A 21,252-nucleotide genomic window follows, 5' to 3' on the forward strand; every position below is an offset into this window, starting at 1 on the left:
GGGGTTCGAACTCGGGACTTTTCAGAAACCATGAGCTTAACCGACCCGACCTTAACAGCTGTTCAAACATATCGGGTTTGTTGTCAAATTTAACCTACATTTTACATCCACTACAAGACTTACACATATAGCGACAAATCAACAATAATTGTTTAACTGAGCCTTATAACAATATCCACCACAAACACAAAATGTACAGGTTACATCACAGCAGCTACAAAAGTAAACAACAATAAAGACAAAAGAGAAAGTTTTCTGTTAATTATTTTATTCGAATCAAAACATGCTCCATTTTAAAATATGTGCAAAACAATTCAACACATGACATTCATAAAACAAATAATGTTCATATTTAGGCCTACAAGATAAAAGTAAGAATAGATAGATAGATATGGAGAGAGAGAGAGAGAGAGAGAGAGAGAGAGAGAGAGAGAGAGAGAGAGAGAGATGAAAGTGATGACGATTAAAGCATATCACAGAAACAAAGCATTTCAATCAATTAGTAAAGTGTATAACATATTTTAGAAGACATTAAATACATTGTACATGGCGATATAGACGGTAACAGTTCCGCCATTTTGTTTGTTTATATTGTGTAGACAAGGGGAGAGAACTAACAGTTACATAAGTCTCACATCTCCCCACTATAATTTCCTTCAGAGTTTGATCCACTGTGGGGATGTTGATACAACAACCCGTCATATCCCAGCCTGTAGACAAACGCTCCACTGGAGCCTGGACATGTACATGTTGTGTACCAGTACCTGGTGTACCTGGAGTACCTGCCATCCCTCTCACGTCTGTGTGTCCATTGTCCTACAGACACCTGTTTAGGACAGCCATGAGGATGTGACACTATAACGGTCAACTTGTCCACATCAACAAATCTCCTGTATTTGTCCTCAACTTCCCCACATAGACCATCAAAGCGCCGACACATCTTGTCCAGTACATCAACCAATTTTAAGTCATATGTCACATAACTCAACTGACACCAGTCTCCCTTAATGTCTGCCTCATCCACCCGCCAGCCATCAAGACTGACCACTGGACTTTTATTGTTATCAAAACCTAAAACACACCTGGTCTGTCTCCCCTCAATGTCATCAAACACCACGTGTCTGGCTGTCACCACACAAACCTTCCCCCACACTTTGCTGGGTGTAGCAGAGACTTGAAATTCGACACAATGCCAAGGACAAGTTCTGTCACTCTCTCTGTACTTATCCACACGCCATACCCTCCCCGTCCCTAACCTCATCACGTGACTTCCTCTGTCTTTATAACATGGATATGGAATTTGAGTGCCTGGGTAAAACTCTGGTCTCTCTGGACTGGTGAATTTAGTCTTTACCTGGACAGTTAGGGCTGCCAATGTTTTGATTGTCTCAGACATGAGCTTGTCGTCATGGTAACGTGAGGGGAGATAACTTGCGTTGAAATCTTTAAGAGGTATAAAACCTTTGTGACCTGGATTCTTCTTACAGCCAGTAACATGTTTGTGTAGATCAGCTTCTCCTCCATAGCACATCTCAGCTTCATGATTTCCTACAGGAACAAAAACGTTTTTTAATATAAAGGTTTTTAAATTTAAAAGAAAACATATAAAAGAAATATGTAAACATTAAAAAGTTTTTAAAATGTGAGTTTATTTATGGTATGTTTTTAATTTTACTGTCTTATCATACTTAATAGAGTGCAATAAAAATTAGCAATAGATGGACCATATTAATATGGAGATCTGAAGAATTTCAATGTGTTTATTGACCATGTAGATAATATTCGTAAGCTTGCATACCTTTTAAAAAATAAAATTTCATGTCTGAGTAAAATAAATAGCTTTATTCTTTGGGAATTGACATAGATTTTTTTTTTTGCAACATGTCATAACTAAAGTTTGTCTTATGAGTTATCAGGACGCTATTTTTAACACAATTCCTCTTTCATTGTAACAAAATAAGCAACAGAGGCCTAATAGAAAACAAAAAGTTAAACGGTCACATATATATAGAGACAGGAGTAGGCCTATTACCATTAATCTGACCGTAAGAAATTAAACATCAGGTCAACCATCTGAATTTAATTTAATTACTGTTTAAATTTTTACCTGGATAAAAAATATCTGTCATCCTAGAATTTGATGGATCTTGTTCGATTTTCTTTATGGCTACACCTAAAAGAAAAATTAAATGCAAGAGCCATTCAAATAAACGAACACAAATTCTTTTAGGAAATTAATATTTTATAAAATAAAATAAAGCAGTTTCATTCAATAATACGTATAGTTTTATTTTCTATAAACAATTGTTTTAAAACATACTCATGTTGAATCAACAATCACAATTTTTAATTATTTAAGTCTGATTTGTGTGAGGGCTTATTCTTACACGACACAGATTTCCACTAACTTCATAATATTTACAAATCTGACAGTTTCGCTGATTGACATACACATATTTTACCTGTAGGAACTTGCTCAATTTTCTCTTCATTTGTTTCCATGTCTTGCAGAGCTGTGTCAGAAAATTTTTATATTATCGCATGATAGTGATAATTTTTACAAGGTTATCATATTTTTTTTTACTGAGAGAATGTTGCAGCTTTAAAAAGTAACATATTTTGTTGTATGTGATTGTGCTTCTTTAAATCATTGTAAAGATATCAATAGAAATATATTCAGCTTAAAATAGAGAATGGATTAGAAAAAAAAATAACTACAGCAAATTAGAGTAATAACCTATAACCAGAAGGTCAGGACAAAAAGAGGTCTCTGTATGGAAGTTAAAAGAAACATAAGACAGACATCAAGACAATAAAAGTCCCGTTGTATCATGCAGGTAGAGTGGCAGTTAGAAAATATGGAACTAACTTTGTTTGATTTATAAACTACTGACTAACAGTTGCCATAGCCTAAACTTTTTATTGTTTTAACAAATTCTTTATCATTAATTAATTAGAATTCTTAAACTCCAATAAATATACCTAATTATTTCAAAACATTATTTATCGGCCCCTAAAGTCTAAAGGATCTACATCTAGATAGACTAGCTCTAGATATGTAGGCCTTTATATAATAATAAATTCACTTAAATTAATTGCGACAAAACACTGTAATGTAGATCGTAGCTTTGGAATTAACAGCATTAGTTAATTAGAGCCATATTAATTAGATAGGTTTAGGCGCGACAAAGCTATGATAGATCTAGATCTAGATGCTGGAGATTTAAACATGACTAGATCTAGAGTCTTAAGCTGATAGCTAGTCTCTAGACTTGATTTTTAGCTAACACTGGCTAATTATAGTAATAACTAAATAGACTATAAATACTAAATAGTTAAATAGGCCTAGAGTATAGATCTAGATTTAGTTCTATCTAGAAATGTAGATCTAGACAATGGCGTAGCAAGGTCGGGTGTCACCCGGAGCGGCACTTAATGGTGTCACTCCCCAGAGGCGTAGCGACCCTTCCCGGGACAAGTTTTCGATTTGCACCCCCCCCTCCCACTCAGCATCAAGTTTTTAGTTTTTCTCTATATATTTAGCTATTTTTTGCCTTGGTGTCACCCTCCTAATTGGTGTCACCCCGTGCGGTCCACAACCCCCCCCCTCGCTACGCCTCTGGATCTAGATAAGAAATATTAAAAACATTAACTAGATTCTCTAAATCTAGCTAGATTGATTCTACAAGATTTAGATTTTAGTACTTAGATCTAGATCTATCTAGAACTTAGATCTAGATTCTAGAAAGAATCTAGATCTAGATTAAGACTAGATTCTAGATTAGATTAGATTCTGATGTTCGTGGCAAACTCACTAACTCAATTGTTCTCAATACGTCTCTAGATCTCTAGTCTTTACTTTAGACTTTAGAAAAGACTAGAGATCTAGATCTATATGATTCTAGAATCTAGATCTCATTCCATTTTTAACATGAATTCATAAAAATGTGTTATGAATTCATGTTAGACTAGTCACTAGATCTAGATATAGATCTATGTTATTGTTTTTCTTTAACTTTAACCAAGTGAGATCTAGTCATGTTAGCAGGCGTGCTTCACTTGGATTTGGGCCTAGGGTTGCAAGATACCTTTTCCGAAAATACTGGACACCTTTCCATCCTTCCCTTCTCAGGTATGTCGCAAAGCAGAAGAAGGGGGGTAACAGAGTATTATTCATATACTTGTCCAGTATTTATATTTATTTTATCCTGGACAGTCTGCTCAAATACTGGACTGTCCAGTTCAAAACTGTTATCTTTTTGTTTGAATGTTCAGTGTAATTCAAAGGTAAGTGGTCCTATACATAATTAATTACAAAAAGCTAAAACTAGATTAAACAATATTAATTACATCTTAAGCCTAAAAGTATTTCTTAAAACTAGCGCTATATCTGGTGAAACTCGATTTTTAAATAATTGAATCGATTATGATTAGGCCTAGTTTAGCAAGAATGAATATTAAATATCCAGTTTTTTATTTGACTGTGGGTTAGATTAATTTTTGTGTGTTCACTAAGGTTCTGTCTGTCCTGATTTGAAAAAGAAAAAGATTAGGCCTAATTAAAAATGATTTACTACAATTAATACTAGATTTAGCATGTTTAAAAAAAGAAGCACTACATCTTAAATAGCGTGTCTGATGGTTAAGTGAATTATTAGGCTTAGCTGTTTAAAGTCTAGGCGAATATTAAAATATAATTAGATCTAGGCCTAATTAGAACATTTTTTTTCACAGTTAAAGAACTTCAAAAGGCTATTTGTATGTAAATTATCAAAATATGTCGAATCTTAGAATAAACACGAGAGAATAATTAGTTTATGTAAATGTAACTAATATGTTCGAATTCAATATGAAGTGATAAAAATACGCTATAAAATATACTTTTTTTGTCTATTTCTTAAATATCCATTTTGCCACAAAAACAGAAAAAATGAGATTTAATTTAGTTTCTGCCCCCTTCCCCCCCTCCACCCCTCCCCTACACACACTAATTAAAAACACACATTAAAATATAATTGCAATTTCACTCGAATAATAGACAAACTAGATACACATTTTTAGAAATGTGTAGAATAAGATGGGGTAGCGGTGTTCAGAAGTTTAAAATTGCAAATTCAATATCAATAACTTATTTCGTACATCCAATCGTGCAATACTTTGCTCTAGTATGAATGGTAATATTTATATAATTTAAGAATAATATTAGGGATTTATTCAAAAATACAATATTGAAGGAGCACAACGATTAACTAGAACGTACCACTCGTTGCAAACTGCTGAAAAATGGCGATGGTGCCTGGATATTACATAGGTTTATTTTTAGATTTTTCAGCCATCTTTATGTAATGTGAGGTTTTCCCGATCTTTGTCCACCGTCGAAAGCAGTTTTAAGCTACCAAATACGAGGCCCGGATATTCCCGTTTAAAGATGAGAAATGAAATCTATTTTACAATTTTAATACCGATCATTCAGCTTCATCATCATCATCGTTGCTGTGGATCCCTTGTGGAGCAAACACACTTCTCCATCGTACTCGGTTCTGGGCGATTCCACCAAGTTGGGCCAACGATATTCAGGCTGCTTCTGTACGATTGTACACACATAGAATCAATGCCGCATAGGTGATTAGTCCCTGTGATATTTGACCACAGCAAAAGGGCTGTCCACGGGGTATGGGGGTATGGGGGGGGGTTGATCATGGTGATGGCTTACACAAATAGGCCCTACATTCATCACAGGTAATATACGATAAGGCTCCAACAAAAGCCCTTTTATGACAAGTTAAATGTAAAAAATCCTTGCGTTGTATTGCAACATTCATTTAACTAACTAGAATGATTTTCAATACCACTCCTAAACAGTGAAGATAACAAAAGCAACATTGAAAAAAAAACCTTAGGTATGAAGGAATTAAGCTTTTAATTGAAACTATCAATCTAAAAAATAAATGTAGCTTACGCTGTTCTAGTATGAATTATATTAAGTTGTTGCAAAATACTTGTTTGAAATAGTTTTTAATAAAAATGAACAGTAAGTAATAAAATAAGAATACAATTTTTCAGATTGTATTAAAAGGTCCATTGCAAAACAACATTTCAAAAAATCTCATGTAACGAAATAAAAAAACATGAAGAAGTAGTTTTAAAATTTTTGCGTAGTAACTTATTGACATTTTTCTTTGGTTAATAACTTATGCGAAGACAAAACAATTTGCATTGAAAATTATATTGTTGTAAAATAATTAAATTAATGTGTTTTTAAAAAAATCTAGTTTAAAGAGATAAAATAAAGGTAATTCCTTATTAAATTGTTGAAAAATAACTAATTCAAAAGGCTGTTTAAAATAGTAAAATACTTGAGTAAGGAGAACTGTCTAGAACTTTTTTTGCAAAAAATCAAATTTACTTTAAAGAAAAAAATGAAAACTAAAAAAACAAAGATAAATAGTTATCCTACGAACTTAGTAAATTAAAATTGTATCATGTAATTATAGAACTTTTTAAATTAATATTTACAAAAATAAAAATGTAAAAACAATGAATTTCTACATTTCATAGTTTTAAAATAGTATTTTCAGATTACTGCTAAAACATGAGTGTGATATGTATATAATTGACCTGTAAATTACATCATAAAAAAAATAATAACAATAACAGCAAAATTAGTTTAAAGAAATTTTTTTTTTTAAAAAAGCTAGACTATACTATCATTTCTTAACTAAACATGTTGTCCACTAACTATCATTTAAGGAGTTTAATTAACGACCAATTAATGAGGTCCACTAATGACCACCTAATGAGGGCCACTGATCCTCTCCTTCTTCTCCTGTCGTATGATGCCCCGTGGTTTGACCGGTGGGGTGAGGGTGATGTTAACTCGAGCTTGACCGTCGCCGTCAAGGATAGAACGCTTGCCCATATAGCCACTGGTAGAAAGATGAGAAGTTGAGCTCATTATTTCAATTCTACGTGTACACAATAAATAGGATAATACGTTTTTAATTTAACAGGCATTTATACACACACTCATATATATATATATATATATATATATATATATATATATATATATATATATATATATATATATATAAAGAGAGAGAGAGATACATTATATGGGTCCTTCTTTTAACAAACTGATACGATTTCTGTTTTTCCTACGCTGGGCACACCAAGTTAGATTATCGACATAAACAACAAAGCTACCAGACAAATAGATTTACATAACATATCTATAAGACAAGACATTGTGTAGAAAACCAAAAAGACTTACTAGCAGTAGCCACAACATAGAGTGTTCCCATAATATGGGCAGACTAAAGCCTTGCTGTATTTCGTGCAGTCCAGGGACTTGTCGCCGTACTCACAACCTAGATGGAGAAGTCGAGTCATTAAATAATTAGTGAAACCACTGTAATGATCATATAAATCTAGACATATTACTGGTTAAGTTAATAAAAATCAAAACAGTATCCACTGTTTATAGGTATATATATATATATATATATATATATATATATATATATATATATATATATATATAATCCATATTCCTAATTCTTTCTTTATAAAAACCTATTTGTAAAGGCAAACAACTTACACGGTATCTTAAACCAAATTGAGTAGGCTATATCTATAGACTCTATGATACTAACCAACAAGTGCGATACGATTTAGACCTAACCTAAATCCATCAAACAACGACTCACCAACACGGCCAGTGTAGTATTGCTTGCACGTGCCGCAGCACTGCTGTTGTAGTGATGTGACGTAGCAGTTGATGGGTTTGTAGAGGGCAACGAACCCTGGGCAGCTTCCAATGTAGGGGACGGACGGTAGTTCCAGAGTGCTCTGGTCATTCCAGACACAGTTGGCTGTACAGGTAGAAAGATGCAGGTATTAGTTAAAGCCATGCAATACAGCATACATTATTTTAATGTTAATTTATACCTACTTCAACCTGCCAAATTATTGTAAGATAATTTCTTAAGATTATTTTATTTCGACTTACGGTCAATATTTTGCGTAGCTGGAGTAGAGTCGGGCTGACATTTTCCTGAGTTGCATCTCTGAAATAGAATAGAGCATTAAATTATGAAAGAATATGAAGATATCCTCTCGCAACAAATAGCGTTATGTAGATAATTGAGTTCAATTTATATGTGAATAATACACTTTTTTTACAAACATATTTTCTGTTTTTATGATACTATATAAAAAATGGAAGCTTAAATTATATAATAAACGAGAATCAAATGTTAAGTAATAATTCACGCTTATACTTTCTCTAATGAACAAGCACAGATTTAATCGCGTAAAGACAAATAGAGGTTTCTTCGTTAAAAATAACAGTTCTAAAATATTTGTAAACACGTAAACCTAAATGTCAAAGATATAGCTGATAAATTATTTTTTATGAATATATACTCGTTTTTGATATGGTCAAAAAAATCAAATGTAATGACAAAACAATAATCCTTTACAAAACACATTGGCTACTTGATGTTCTCATTCAGAAACATAAAATATTCTTATTGTGTCGTAAGCGGCTAAATCCTTTTTAGTCATTTAACCGAACTTATTTTAAAAAGATGAATCCTAAGCTTCTTTGAAAAGAAAATATCAGGTAATCCATACAGACACAAAACAATCGTGATGCTTTTTAACGTGAAGTTAATCCCTGCTCTTTTGTTATGGTATGACATCTAATGTGAAGTTGATTCTTCCGCATTTAGTGTTGTATGACATCTAATATGAAGATGAAAGTTACCCTAGTATTGTTGTATAACATCTAATGTAAAGTTGATCCTTACCATGTAGTTGGTGTATGCCATGTTATGTGAAGTACATTACAAATCAAGATAAGTTAACTCTTACCCATAACAGTGAAATGTTAGTGGATTGTATGTTGGGAGTGTGTGTGTGTTGAAAAAGGCGATATTGCATCAGGGAGACAGTGGCTGTGCGCATGCGCGAGAGGAAGGGACGGAGAAAAGGAGGTAAGAAGATGGCGTAGCTTGAGTGAACACGCTGCCTGTGTGAAAACAAAATAAATATGAAAAACTGCAAAAGAAGGCTTGTCTTTTGATTTTGTATGTGTAATATAAAACGTAGGAGAAAAACTTGTGACATTTTGGTGTCAGAAGTGGTCGGTGCTCTGCACCGTAAAAGAAAGAATTAAATCTAGATTTAGTAGTGTAACTGAATAACTGTTCTTGCATCATTATGATGGAGTTCGAGTTCTATGCCAAATACATTGAGTTGGCTGATTCGTTAGGATACACTGGGGCAGAGAAGGCAAATTGGGTAGAAAAGAAGGTAGCTGATGAAATGGAAAGGGAAGACAGAGCGTTAGAGAGGGAATTCAATAACTTTATAATGGAGGTTGAGAAGAAAAGAGTTAAAAGGGAGGCTGAGATGGATAAAATTAAAATGGAGGCTGAGCAAGAAATAGTTAAAATAAAGGCTGAGGTGAAAAAACTTAAAATGGAGACTGAGAAAGAAAAAGTTAAAAGGGTGGCTGATAGGTAACTAGATCTAGCAGAAGTTAAAATGGAGGCCGAAGACAAAGACAAACAGAGACAGCATGAGGTAGAGTTAGAAAAAAGTAAAAGTAACCAATCTCAAGTACTATTCGCAAACAGGGAGACTAAACATGAGGCAACAGGTTTTTCTCCTTTTGAACTTGAATTATTAAATAAACAGGAAGAGGAATTTGATCCTCATGAACTAGTAAACCAGACTAGAGAGAGGATAGTTTATGGTGTCCAGACAGCCCGAGAGAATGCACAGTTAGCCAGTGAAAGGCACAGAAATATAAAAAACAAACATAGATATTTAAAAACTTTTGAAAGAAGAGATTTAGTTTTTGTCAAACTGCCAAACAGAGAAAACATAGAAGCATTTCAAGGACCTTTTGAAGTAATCAAGAAACTATCTGATGTAAATTATGAAATAAACATAAAGGGAAATAGCACTCCTATACACATAGACAGAATGAAGAAATTATATGTAGAGCCAGAGAAACTGATAGATGAAGAACATATGGCCTGTACTATAATAAGTGAAAGCTGTAATACACAAGAAATTAAGACTTATAATATCCCAGTAAAGGAGAAAAACATAATGGACAAAATAATAAATGAGTACAAGGATATGATTACAACAGAAATGGGTTTTACTGAAAAATTCAACACAAAATAGAATTGACTGATTATAGTGCTATGAAAGGGAAGCATTACCAAGTAGAGGTTGCTTATAGAGAAGCTGTTGAAGCAGAACTGGATTTTCTACTTGAGTCTGGGCAAATAGAAAGAACAGAATCAGCATACTCATCACCCATGGTGATAGTAAGAAAAAAGAACAACAAAGTAAGGATATGTTGTGACTATCGAGAGTTGAATAAAAGGACCAAGATAGATGCTGAACCCATGAATGATCCTAAAGACATTTTGGAAACTATCAGTAAATCCTCAATTTTCACCACTTGTGATTTGAACAGAGGCTTCTGGCAAATAGGACTGGAAAAGGGGTCAAGACAATACACCGCCTTTACATCTAGCAAAGGTCTATGTCAATGGAAGGTGATGCCATTCGGACTTGTGAACAGTACCGCCACGTTCCAAAAATTCATGAATAAAATGACAGAGGGAATGAAAAACCTGGTCTTCTTTGTTGATGATATATGCATACATAATAACACATGGGCAGAACACATAGAAACACTAAAAGAACTACTGGAAAGACTTAGAAAACATGGGATTACCATAGCACCACAGAAACTGCATGTGGGAGTAAATACAGTAGAATTCCTAGGATTCAAGGTTGGAAATAAAGAAATTAGACCTACTGAAGGAAATAAGGACAAAATATTAAATATCAAAACTCCTAGTATAAAGAAAGAAGTGAAATCATTGTTTGAACTATGCAATTTTATAATATTTTGTGGATAAATATGCTGAACTTACTACTCCTTTAAGATTTTACTTTCAAGCTTTAATATATAACATCAGTTATCATGCATATAGAACCTGATTTGGTGGATGTAACAATATAATTTTTAACCACTTTAGTGTATCACCAACCTCAAGAGTTTAAAATTTTTATTTCATTGATTAGTTCTACACATTCCTTTTTTGGCTAACAAAATCTGTTACTCTTTATGTTGTGTGCATTGGTACTTGAGCATCAGTGATATAAAGTATAGCTACCAACACTGAGGACTACTAACATACATTATTTTACATGTTATTGACTTTAGGAACATTTGTAAGTTAGAAAACCATTTAAGGTAAAGCATGGAGTTTGTTATCATAATTTGTCAACAAATGTTTAGTTTGTTATAGAACCTTGTATTTTGTTAACGGATGTTCATGAACATAACAGTTGTGTATTTTTGTGCACTTTATATGGTAATGCTAATGGATCCTATTGTTGTTTAAAGTTGTATTCAATTAACAGAGCTTAACTATGTGTTTGGAATTTTGACTTGGTAAATATTGCTTTCATAAGGAAAATGGATTTGTCTAAGAACATTATGTCAAGATAAGCTAACCTGTAAAGAGACTGCACAATACACTAGCTGAATTTTTTATCAAGACAGATTGAAGATGAAAAAACAAAGATGGAACTGAATAAAGAAAATAATGACCTGAGACATATCAGCCAATTCTTATAAGGAGATTTTGAATAATGTAGTATGTGATGTGTACTTCCAGAGAACATTAACATTTTAAAAATGTGAGCAAGATAGGAATAAGTCATAAAATGTCTTGTATAAATATGTTTTACCACTATTTTAATTTAGTAATGAAAATGAACATACATTTTGTTGTATTTTTATGATTTGTATGTATACTGTATATCTTGTTAAGTAATGAACATGATTATGGCAGTATGACCTGACAGATGTGGTAATTTACATATGTTATGATGAGGAGTGTACCTCAGCCATTGAAGTAGGGAAATCAAGGATATGATTTGCCCATGGGAGCTATTTCATAGCTATGATTTTGTTCTACTAAGAGAGAGTTTTCCTTAGTTAGATTTATTTTGAGATACACTAAGAGGCAATATTCCTTAGTGAGGTTTAATGATTTCTTTTGTTTGTTACACTAAGAAGAGATGTTCCTTAGTTAGAGTCACTTGTTCTTATTAAACTAAGAAGGTTTACCTTAGTTACAATTTTCTTTAATGGTGATACTTATTAGATAAGTGAAACTTTGCATATTGCCATGTATTTTAAGTATATCATTGTTTTAATTTAAAAAGTGTACATATACAATAATTTAGGATGTTTATTAGCAAGTTTCTTTTTCAACATGATTTTCATTTCACTGTTACATGTATCATGAAGATTTTATAGTGAATGTGATCTATATAACAAAAAAAAAATAATAAATTAATTTTTTTTAAACGGGAGAAAGGGCGTATAACAGTGAAATGTTAGTGGATTGTATGTTGGGAGTGTGTGTGTGTTGAAAAAGGCGATATTGCATCAGGGAGACAGTGGCTGTGCGCATGCGCGAGAGGAAGGGACGGAGAAAAAGGAGGCAAGAAGATGGCGTAGCTTGAGTGAACACGCTGCCTGTGTGAAAACAAAATAAATATGAAAAACTGCAAAAGAAGGCTTGTCTTTTGATTTTGTATGTGTAATATAAAAGGTAGGAGAAAGGCCTGTGACATTACCCTTTGTCTGTTACATGGGGTCCCATCAGACGGAAAGATGGCGGTGCAGGTCAGGGTACCAGGTACACGGCAGTAGATCTGTGAGCAGACGTCGTCACCGTTCAGTGGGCTCAGGGTCTGGGGAGGTAATGAAAGGTCAGAGTTCACTGGTTGACTGTAAAGGTAATGAAAAGTCAAAGACTATTAATGATCTGCATTGGGAAATAAATGTCAGAGTTAATTGATAATTTCTGGAGGTTGTAAAGTAACAAAGTTAGAGGGTCTGTAGAGGAAATAAAAGGTCTCAGTTGATTTAAGATCAAAGGAGAAAATAAAGGTCCAAGTTCATTGGGGTTGTCTATAGGTAGTATGTGTTTAGAGTAAATTATAAATCTGTTTAGGTAGTAAACGTTCAAAGTTCTTAGATGGTTTGTATTGGCTAAAATGATCAGTTCAGCGTGGATGTGTCAAGGTAGTAAAATATCAGAGCTTACATTAAATGTTGAGTGAAGGTTTCAACATGATGTATTTATTTTAAGTGCCTGTAGAATCTTGTGCATATTTAGAAAAGCCCAAGCAGTTAAAAGATAATTAATAGTGTATTTACCCTGCAGAATGACGTCTGAGTGGTGCCCAGTGCCCTCTGGCAGACTATGTCAGGGTTGAGCTCATCACCTGTGTAGGTACCGTAGGAGACGGTCAGTCTGGTGGACTGGTAGCTGGTGGACAGCAGGCAGTTGGGGCTGTTGAAGGGAGGGTTAGAAGATAGGGTTGTGGTACTATGGTTAAAGGTTAGTAGCTAGTGATGTGGTACTTTGGTTAAGGGATAGCTGCTAGTGATGTGGTACTTTGGTTAAGGGACATCAGCTAGTGATGTGGTACTTTGGTTAAGGGACATCAGCTAGTGATGTGGTATTTTGGTTAAGGGACATCTGCTAGTGATGTGGTACTATGGTTAAGGGACATCAGCTAGTGATGTAGTACTTTGGTTAAGGGACATCAGCTAGTGATGTGGTACTTTGGTTAAGGGATAGCAGCTAGTGATGTGGTACTTTGGTTAAAGGATAGCTGCTAGTGATGTGGTACTATGGTTAAGGGATAGCTGCTAGTGATGTGGTACTATGGTTAAAAGATTGCAGCTAGTGATGTGGTACTATGGTTAAAGGATTGCAGCTAGTGATGTGGTACTTTGGTTAAGGGATAGCTGTTAGTGATGTGGTTTTATGGTTAAAGGATTGCAGCTAGTGATGTGGTACTTTGGTTAAGGGATAGCTGCTAGTGTTGTGGTACTATGGTTAAAGGATTGCAGCTAGTGATGTGGTGCTATAGTCAAGGGACAGCAACTAGTGATGTGGTACTATGTAAGAGTGATGGAAGTTTGTCCTAAGAATCTATGGTTGAGGGATGGAGTTTAGTGTTGTGAAAATATAGTTAAGGGTGGGATTTAGTGCTTTGAAGTGATAAATCCCCGCCACTTACGAGAGCTGACTGAAGAACAGCTTCATGTAGGCTGCTGTAATGCTGGAGTAGCTCCAACGGTTGGGCTCGGTGGCGTAGTTGTAGGGCGACATGATGTAGGTAGATGTGGCGTCGTCGTTGTTGGCACTCAACCTAATAAACATACGTACCAGAATGTCAGTTTATTTCAATATCACCGATATCATAAATTAGAGAACGTAGATTAGGTATATAGGCCTACTTATTCACAATAGCATTTAATTGTTAAAAAAACAAATTGCATATAGTATGTTGTCTGTTTTAACAGTAGGCCTACTAGTTTTTTTGTGACATCGGCGTACGTACATGAAGCCAATAGCGTGGGAAAGAGAAACGACGTCACGGTATGTTCCCTGGAACTCTGCTATGGTCACAGCGGACAAACCGTTACAGACGGAGCCAATGTTGGTGTTACCTGGAGTTTTAAAGTGTTATATTAAAACAGAATATTATAATAATAATCAATTGCACTCATTAATGTTCAATTTTGTTCAAATTTATGTTTGTGAGTTTGTATCTGATGTTGTACACATGTTTTTGTGCGAGTGTTTTTTTTTTTAATTGTGTGTATATGTGTATGTATAGGTGTCTAGGCTATGTGTGAGAGGGTTTATTTGATCATCTGTATGTGTGTCTGTGTGTGATGTATGTATACGTGCATCTCGGTTTGTATGCGTTTGTGTGAGCTGATAAATTTTAAAAACATTAAAGAACGAAGGGAAATGATCCTCAACACAATGAATAATGTAAATGTAAGGCATAGTTTTGAAACACTGAACTACGATGAATGACGTAGTTGTTAAATAAACGACAACTCACTTGATTCTCCTGAACCACCTGTGCCAAACAAATCCGCTCTAAAAAATAGTTATTAAACATTAAGTACATTTATGAATTTTCACTAACATTTTTAGTCCATTCATAAAACTTTGACGATGAAATGCTATTTAAAGTCACACATTTTTTAATTTAAAACAAAATAGAAACATTATGTCAATATAATTTTAAAGATTTTTTTTCTGTATAATATATTTAAAAATATACATAAAAGAAATATATTTTATGGAGCATTCATACAACAAAACAGAATTTATTTAGAGAAAATGTAGACAATATAGAGAAATTTTAGTCCCCTCCCCCCCTCACAAGAAAAAGTCTGGAAGAAACACTGACTGCTGGGGTTGATTATGTGTCACAATGTATGGAAGAACTAAGACAAAACGTTAATCATTAAAAGGTATTGTAACATCTTTGATTGAATGTATCTTGCAAATATAAAATGTGCGTGTTTCTAAAAATATTAACTTGGCTGGGTAATTCAAACCTATATTGAACTTATGTGTTGCATCATACAGATATATATTTTTAAATTGCGACCTAAGTGATAAACAACATTTTAAAAAAAAAGCAAAATTGTGATTTTAGATTTTGTGACATCTCTTCACACGTGACATATCGCCAATTGGTCTGCGCTCCATCTCCTCTACGAATACAAAGTATTATAAGGACGGTCGTTTCCTTAAATAAGAGAATGAAGACAATACTAAAAGTTAACATCCACATTTATACCTACAGATGCATACGACAGACGGAGTAGAGTTGCTATATTTTTTATTTTAATTTATGAAGGGATGGTAAGTTCAACATAATTCCAAACCATTTCTTTCCTCAACTTAAGTCATGTACCCATCTGAGCTGGGTGGACTCCGGAACGTCTTGCAGACCCGGGTCCGGACTGAGATCCGAACTCAGGACTATCGAGATAGTAGTTGAACGCTCTACCATTCGACCACGACGCACTCTGACAACAAGACACGTGAAACAACTTACCCAGTAAGCAACAAGGCGAAGTCGTAGCTGTAGGTGGCAAAGGCGGCAGTCTGTAGAAGCCAGGTCTGGAAGGTGATTTTACCAGTGGCGCTGTTGACGGTGTTGGTGGTGCCAGCCATGTAGGTGGTGAGGACGTCGGAGGTCTGTTTATAGTTTATATAGTGAAAAGGTGCACAACATTGTAGAAGAAACAACAGTGAACGTAAACACTTGTTTATATTGAGTGTGATAGGTCTAGTTAGCGTACGGGAGCACTACAGTGTAGAGATTTTCTAGTGAAGTTAAACACATGTTTATACAAAGTGTAAAAGTCTGGATAGCAAAATAGTGCACACAATTGTAGAGAGACATTTTGAGAAGACATTACTAATAGTATTATTTGAAGTTGGGGAGAAAGTAATAATCAACTCTCAGTCTATTCATGTAGAGTCTGATTACGTGTACAACATATGTTGTGCAACACATGTTTATATAGAGTGTGATAGATTTACTGGAGCACCAGAGTGTAGAGATTTTCTAGTGAAGTTAAACACATGTTTATATAGAGTGTGATTAATCAAGTTAGCGAAATGGTGCACAACATTGTAGAGAGATAACAGAAGCTAAACACATTTTTATATAGAGTGTATTAGGTCTAATTAGCGCACTGGTGCACAAAATTGAAGAAAAAAAAACTAAAATTAAGCACATGTTTATTTATAGTGTGTTAGATCTAGTTAGCGAAATGTTAATCTATAGTGTAGAGAAACAACAGCAAGGTTAGATAGGAACATGTGAGATAAATCTAGTTAGCGAAATGGTGCACAGCTTTGTATAGAGACATAAGTGAAGTTGATCACATTTTTATTTGCCTTTAAAATATAGCGGAATAGATTACAAACCAATAAATGCATTTAAGAAAATGAATGATACAACCAGTGTTTCTTCCAGGCATTTTTCTCCCGGGTGGCACTTGATATTTTCGGGGGGCGGTCGAAATTTTACGGGTGGGTCGGACACTAATAAAAGTGTATGTTTACTATATAAATTCCATCTCGTTCGGGGGAGGGGGGGGGGGGGGGGAGGAGGGGAGGGGACTTTTTTCGGTGAGGGGGGGGGGGGGTGGAGCCTGGATACAACCAGGTGAAATTGTCAGGACTCATTACTAGGTAAAGTAAAATAATCAGCAGAAATTACCAGAAAATCCAGTTTACGTAGACGTAGGTCAATATTCAGTCCGTAGATGCTCAAGGTAGACAACATCTTGTTCACCTTAATAAACAAATAAATTAGCGTTAAAAAAGCTACTCGGTAATCTTTATTATCAGATGTTATATATATATATATATATATATATATATATATATATATATATATATATATATATATATATATATATATATATATATAAACTAAATACACAAAAGTTAGCCATACCTCAGCCAAGGCATACTGCACATCTTTGCTAATGTTGTCTTGAGCCAGTTGTCTTCTGTTACCAGTGTAGCTATATGGCACGTAGTTCATGTAGCTGAACAATAAACACGGAAGTAAAAAAAATATAAAAATATAGAACTTTGTAAAAACAACTGTTTGATTTAAGATTTTATATCGCTAGCTCGTTAATTTATTAGAAACATTTTTTTTAAGTATTAGCATATATTTTTATGCAAAATACGCTATTTAAGTAATATCGAATACAAATAATTAATTTTTATCGCAAATTAATCTTGTTTTGTTTAAAGTTCCATTTTCGAACCCAGCGGTGTATGAGGCAATGGAAGTAGAGTTCCCTGTTTCTGTGACCTCTGCATATAAGGGGATAGTGTGGTCAGCGCAAGTGGTTTTACGGACTTTTTTCTAAGGGGAGCACTTTAAATTTTCGGAAAGGTGGGGGAATGGATTAAAATTTTGCGGGGGGTGGGGGCGGACACTGTTAAAGCTATATACTTTTTAAATAAATTCCATTTCGGAGGGGGGGGGGCGGTAGGCTTTCTTCGATGGGGCTTCCCCCCCCCCCCGAAAAGATGCCTGGAAGAAACTCTGGTTAGCGCTATGCCCAGTGGTTGGCTATGCTAGAGATTTAGGGGATGTCTACCAGCTTACATATTTAGAAGTTGGACAAACCAAGCTAGCTTGTACCAGAGGTTGGTGAAGCTTGTTGTAAGTGATATGTTAACACGGGAACAATGAATTTAGGAGAGTAACTTGACTTACTTTGTAGTTATTTTGTTTTCAACAGCCACGTACACCTCAACTACATAGGACTGAGCTGCAATGGTTTACATCATTTAACCCTTCATTTCATGTTGTATCAATTTTGATACAAAGTGAAATAACCCACATTGAATCTACACAAATGTTAAAATCTGAGTTTTTAATATGCCATACTCTAGCTTGATCACTTTTGACCCAAATTCGTACCCGAAACAGACTATAGGTGTGTTTCGTCTCACACAATTCGAGTTTGATTCCGTTTTTTTACACTGGTCTGACAGCTGTGATCGAGGTGTTTTTGAGAAAATAATAAAAATTCACAGGCCGTCTTTTTCTTCTTGAAAAAAATATTCACCAATCTCAGGTGAGTAATTTTACCTAAAAATAAGTTGTTTTCATACTGTTTCTTTATATTTGTGCTGATAATGTCCAATTACGGTATGTAACAGTTTTGATACACCATGCAACGGTATGACCATGACATTAGCTGGGACTACTGTATAGTGACTTTTCTGTAGTATAATAATTAGTTGATAGAACAATTCCTAACATCTAGTAGGTAGACTCTAGTCAACTGTTGGTTCTTACACTAGCTTAGGTTTGTTTTTCTTTCATATTTTTACAATAATAATATGTAAATTATAGAAGAAAAATAGTGTCAAAATCTGTAACAATAGAAACATAGTCAAGTTGTAGACTATTGTATACTAATTTTACTTAGATTTAGCACTTACTCAGTACTATATATATACAGATGATCAGTGTGCTACTATAATAAGCCTATAATATAGGGTGTACATTGTAGTGCTGCTATTGAAGACCAAAAAAAGTGTCATAATGTATAACAATAATAACATAGTATTAGACTGATATTTACTAGCTGCTGCTTAGAATAACTTGCAGATAATTCTCTAATCATACTAATTCATACCCAGAGACAGTGTTTGGGTCTAATAAGCTTAGAAAGTAGTATAGTAATTATTATGGAAGAAAAATAGTAATAATATTAGGCATAGGCCTACATACTTAGTCTACTTATTATTTACTTCATACCGGTACGCAAACAGTAACAATTACTATAGGCAGTGGTGGTTTCCTTATGTTTATAATAGTAATTAAAACTTAATTTATAAATCCATGAAGTTCATGAATGATTAGAGATTGTTTTAGTGCTGACAGTGTTTTATTTATTTTTACAGGATCTCTTTTTGTCTAGACTGAGCGATAAATTTTGTCGCAAAACTGTTCTGAATGAAATAGATGGTAGACTTCAAGGAGAATGTAAATGAAAGTGAAGTTGGTGTAATATTTGAATATTTATCTTATGAAGTTACAATCTAATAACTAGGCCTATAGTACATATTGTACTTATTACTTGCAATTATTGTTTTAAAAAAAATGGCATAATAATATTTGATTGACATTCTTGCATATAGTATTTATACTTGCAAATAAAATCCTAATCCTCTAGTATATAAAAAGTAGCAGTTATACATTATTTTTATTTAAATTATAATTTAATTTGTGCATGCATGAAGATAAAGTAAATAAATCTAAAAATAATATATAGTTTCTTTTAGTAATGAAATATTTTTTTTTACAGCATGGGTAAAGATTCTCACAAAAGAATTCTGTCTGAAATAGAGACTGCATATTTCTTTGGTCACTAATGTCTAGTTATTTATCTTTTCATTTACCTGATGTTGAAGGTGTTACTGTAACTGAAATTGAACACATAGAAAGTAATGTAGAGAGAATAAAGGGATTGGTTCGGAGCAAGTAAAGCGGTAGACTTTTATTCTGATATACATTCATAAGCTTTAGGCCTACATGTATAAGATGTACATTCATAAGATGTAAGCAGATGCTAGTCCAGCAAAGTGGTTAACTAAAACACATGAATGTTTTCTATTATTTGTGAGGAATAGGAACTGACCAACATAGTTTTTAGTGCAAGGCCTTCCGGCTGTTCAAGATTATTTTATTTCACACCATGGATAAAGACTATCTTAGTATACTGGGTGAAAGGATTTTCTAGATCTACAATGCACAGAGGAATCCAAATAAAGCTTGAAGTCTTTGATATAGCAGAAATAAATCAATTCATTGGCTTCTAACAGTCATGTCTCTGGTTTCATTGCATAGGAAAAAGTTCTAATAATGGCCAAATATCAGAATTGTAGATATATTCTAATTTCTTTCATATCAACAAGTTTGAGTAATTGAAAACAACTTTGCATTTAAAACAATAACAATTTCAAATTATACTAGATAGAGGTCCTGCTGAGCAAAGTGAGGCTGCTTATTGACTTACACAATAAAAAGATGCATGATTACCAAGAAATATGACATAACTGGTAATAGCAATATTGTAAAAAAAATGTAAATTGCTATCTTGTAAATGAATTTCTGATGCTCCAGATTGGGATGAATTAGTGTTTTACTCAAATCAATAATTACTCAATAAATTTTCAATTATAAGTAAAAAATAATTTTTTGTCAATTTTAACAAATTTGTACCCACCGTTGCATATTGTATCAAATCTGATACATACTGTTATTTTGCAAAATAAACATTATTTGATAAAATAATTCAATTTCCTCATTATTTATGCTCTCTACACACCACAACCCACCTTGTAAGATTTTTTTTTTCTCAAAAAGCTTTCACAAAATTAATTCATGAAATGAAGGGTTAAATTAAATCGAATTACAGGAAGATGTAAACTGTATGAATTATAACATTACAAAATAATAAAAACATTTTAGGAACATATTCCCAATAATTTCGTATAAAAATGCGACAATATATTATTTTTTAAATATTTAAAACAGAGCACAAGAAAGTCTCATTGCTTTAAACTGTGCATATAATTATATGTTTATTTCAGATTTTTTCAGTTGAGGGGGCGATTTGAAACTTGCGGACAAAATTTTCCGATGGGGGTGGACACTAGTAAACTTATAAAAGTTATATATATTTTTTTTTTCGTTCGTTGGGGTGTGGGCAGTAGATGTGCTTCTGGTGTCCGCCCCACTCCCCACCCCCAAGAGATACCTGAA

At 33.8% G+C, this 21,252-nt stretch overlaps 2 protein-coding genes and 1 long non-coding RNA gene across 3 annotated transcripts; all 3 read right to left on the reverse strand.

Moving 5' to 3' along the window:
- Window positions 1-631: 631 nt before the first annotated feature.
- Window positions 632-2,502, reverse strand: LOC131948163 (uncharacterized). Its single transcript, XM_059309694.1, has 4 exons — window positions 2,463-2,502; window positions 2,108-2,173; window positions 1,142-1,548; window positions 632-826 (listed from the first exon to the last, which is right to left on the reverse strand). The coding sequence occupies exons 1-4, from the start codon at window positions 2,500-2,502 to the stop codon at window positions 632-634; spliced, it is 708 nt and encodes a 235-aa protein (XP_059165677.1).
- A 4,291-nt stretch (window positions 2,503-6,793) lies between these two features.
- On the reverse strand, window positions 6,794-12,802 carry LOC131948164 (uncharacterized). The gene is made up of 5 exons (XM_059309696.1): window positions 12,688-12,802; window positions 8,012-8,069; window positions 7,685-7,874; window positions 7,274-7,370; window positions 6,794-6,926 (listed from the first exon to the last, which is right to left on the reverse strand). The coding sequence occupies exons 1-5, from the start codon at window positions 12,711-12,713 to the stop codon at window positions 6,794-6,796; spliced, it is 504 nt and encodes a 167-aa protein (XP_059165679.1). The 5' UTR covers window positions 12,714-12,802.
- Window positions 12,803-17,169: 4,367 nt separating this feature from the next.
- LOC131948165 (uncharacterized) lies at window positions 17,170-18,245 on the reverse strand. Its single transcript, XR_009387983.1, has 3 exons — window positions 18,190-18,245; window positions 17,410-17,503; window positions 17,170-17,244 (listed from the first exon to the last, which is right to left on the reverse strand). It is a non-coding gene; the product is annotated as an uncharacterized LOC131948165 (long non-coding RNA).
- Window positions 18,246-21,252: the final 3,007 nt, after the last annotated feature.

The sequence above is a fragment of the Physella acuta genome, unplaced genomic scaffold, assembly GCF_028476545.2.
Source record: "Physella acuta isolate Inbredline_101_S28 unplaced genomic scaffold, ASM2847654v3 ptg000627l, whole genome shotgun sequence".
NCBI lineage: Eukaryota > Metazoa > Mollusca > Gastropoda > Physidae > Physella > Physella acuta.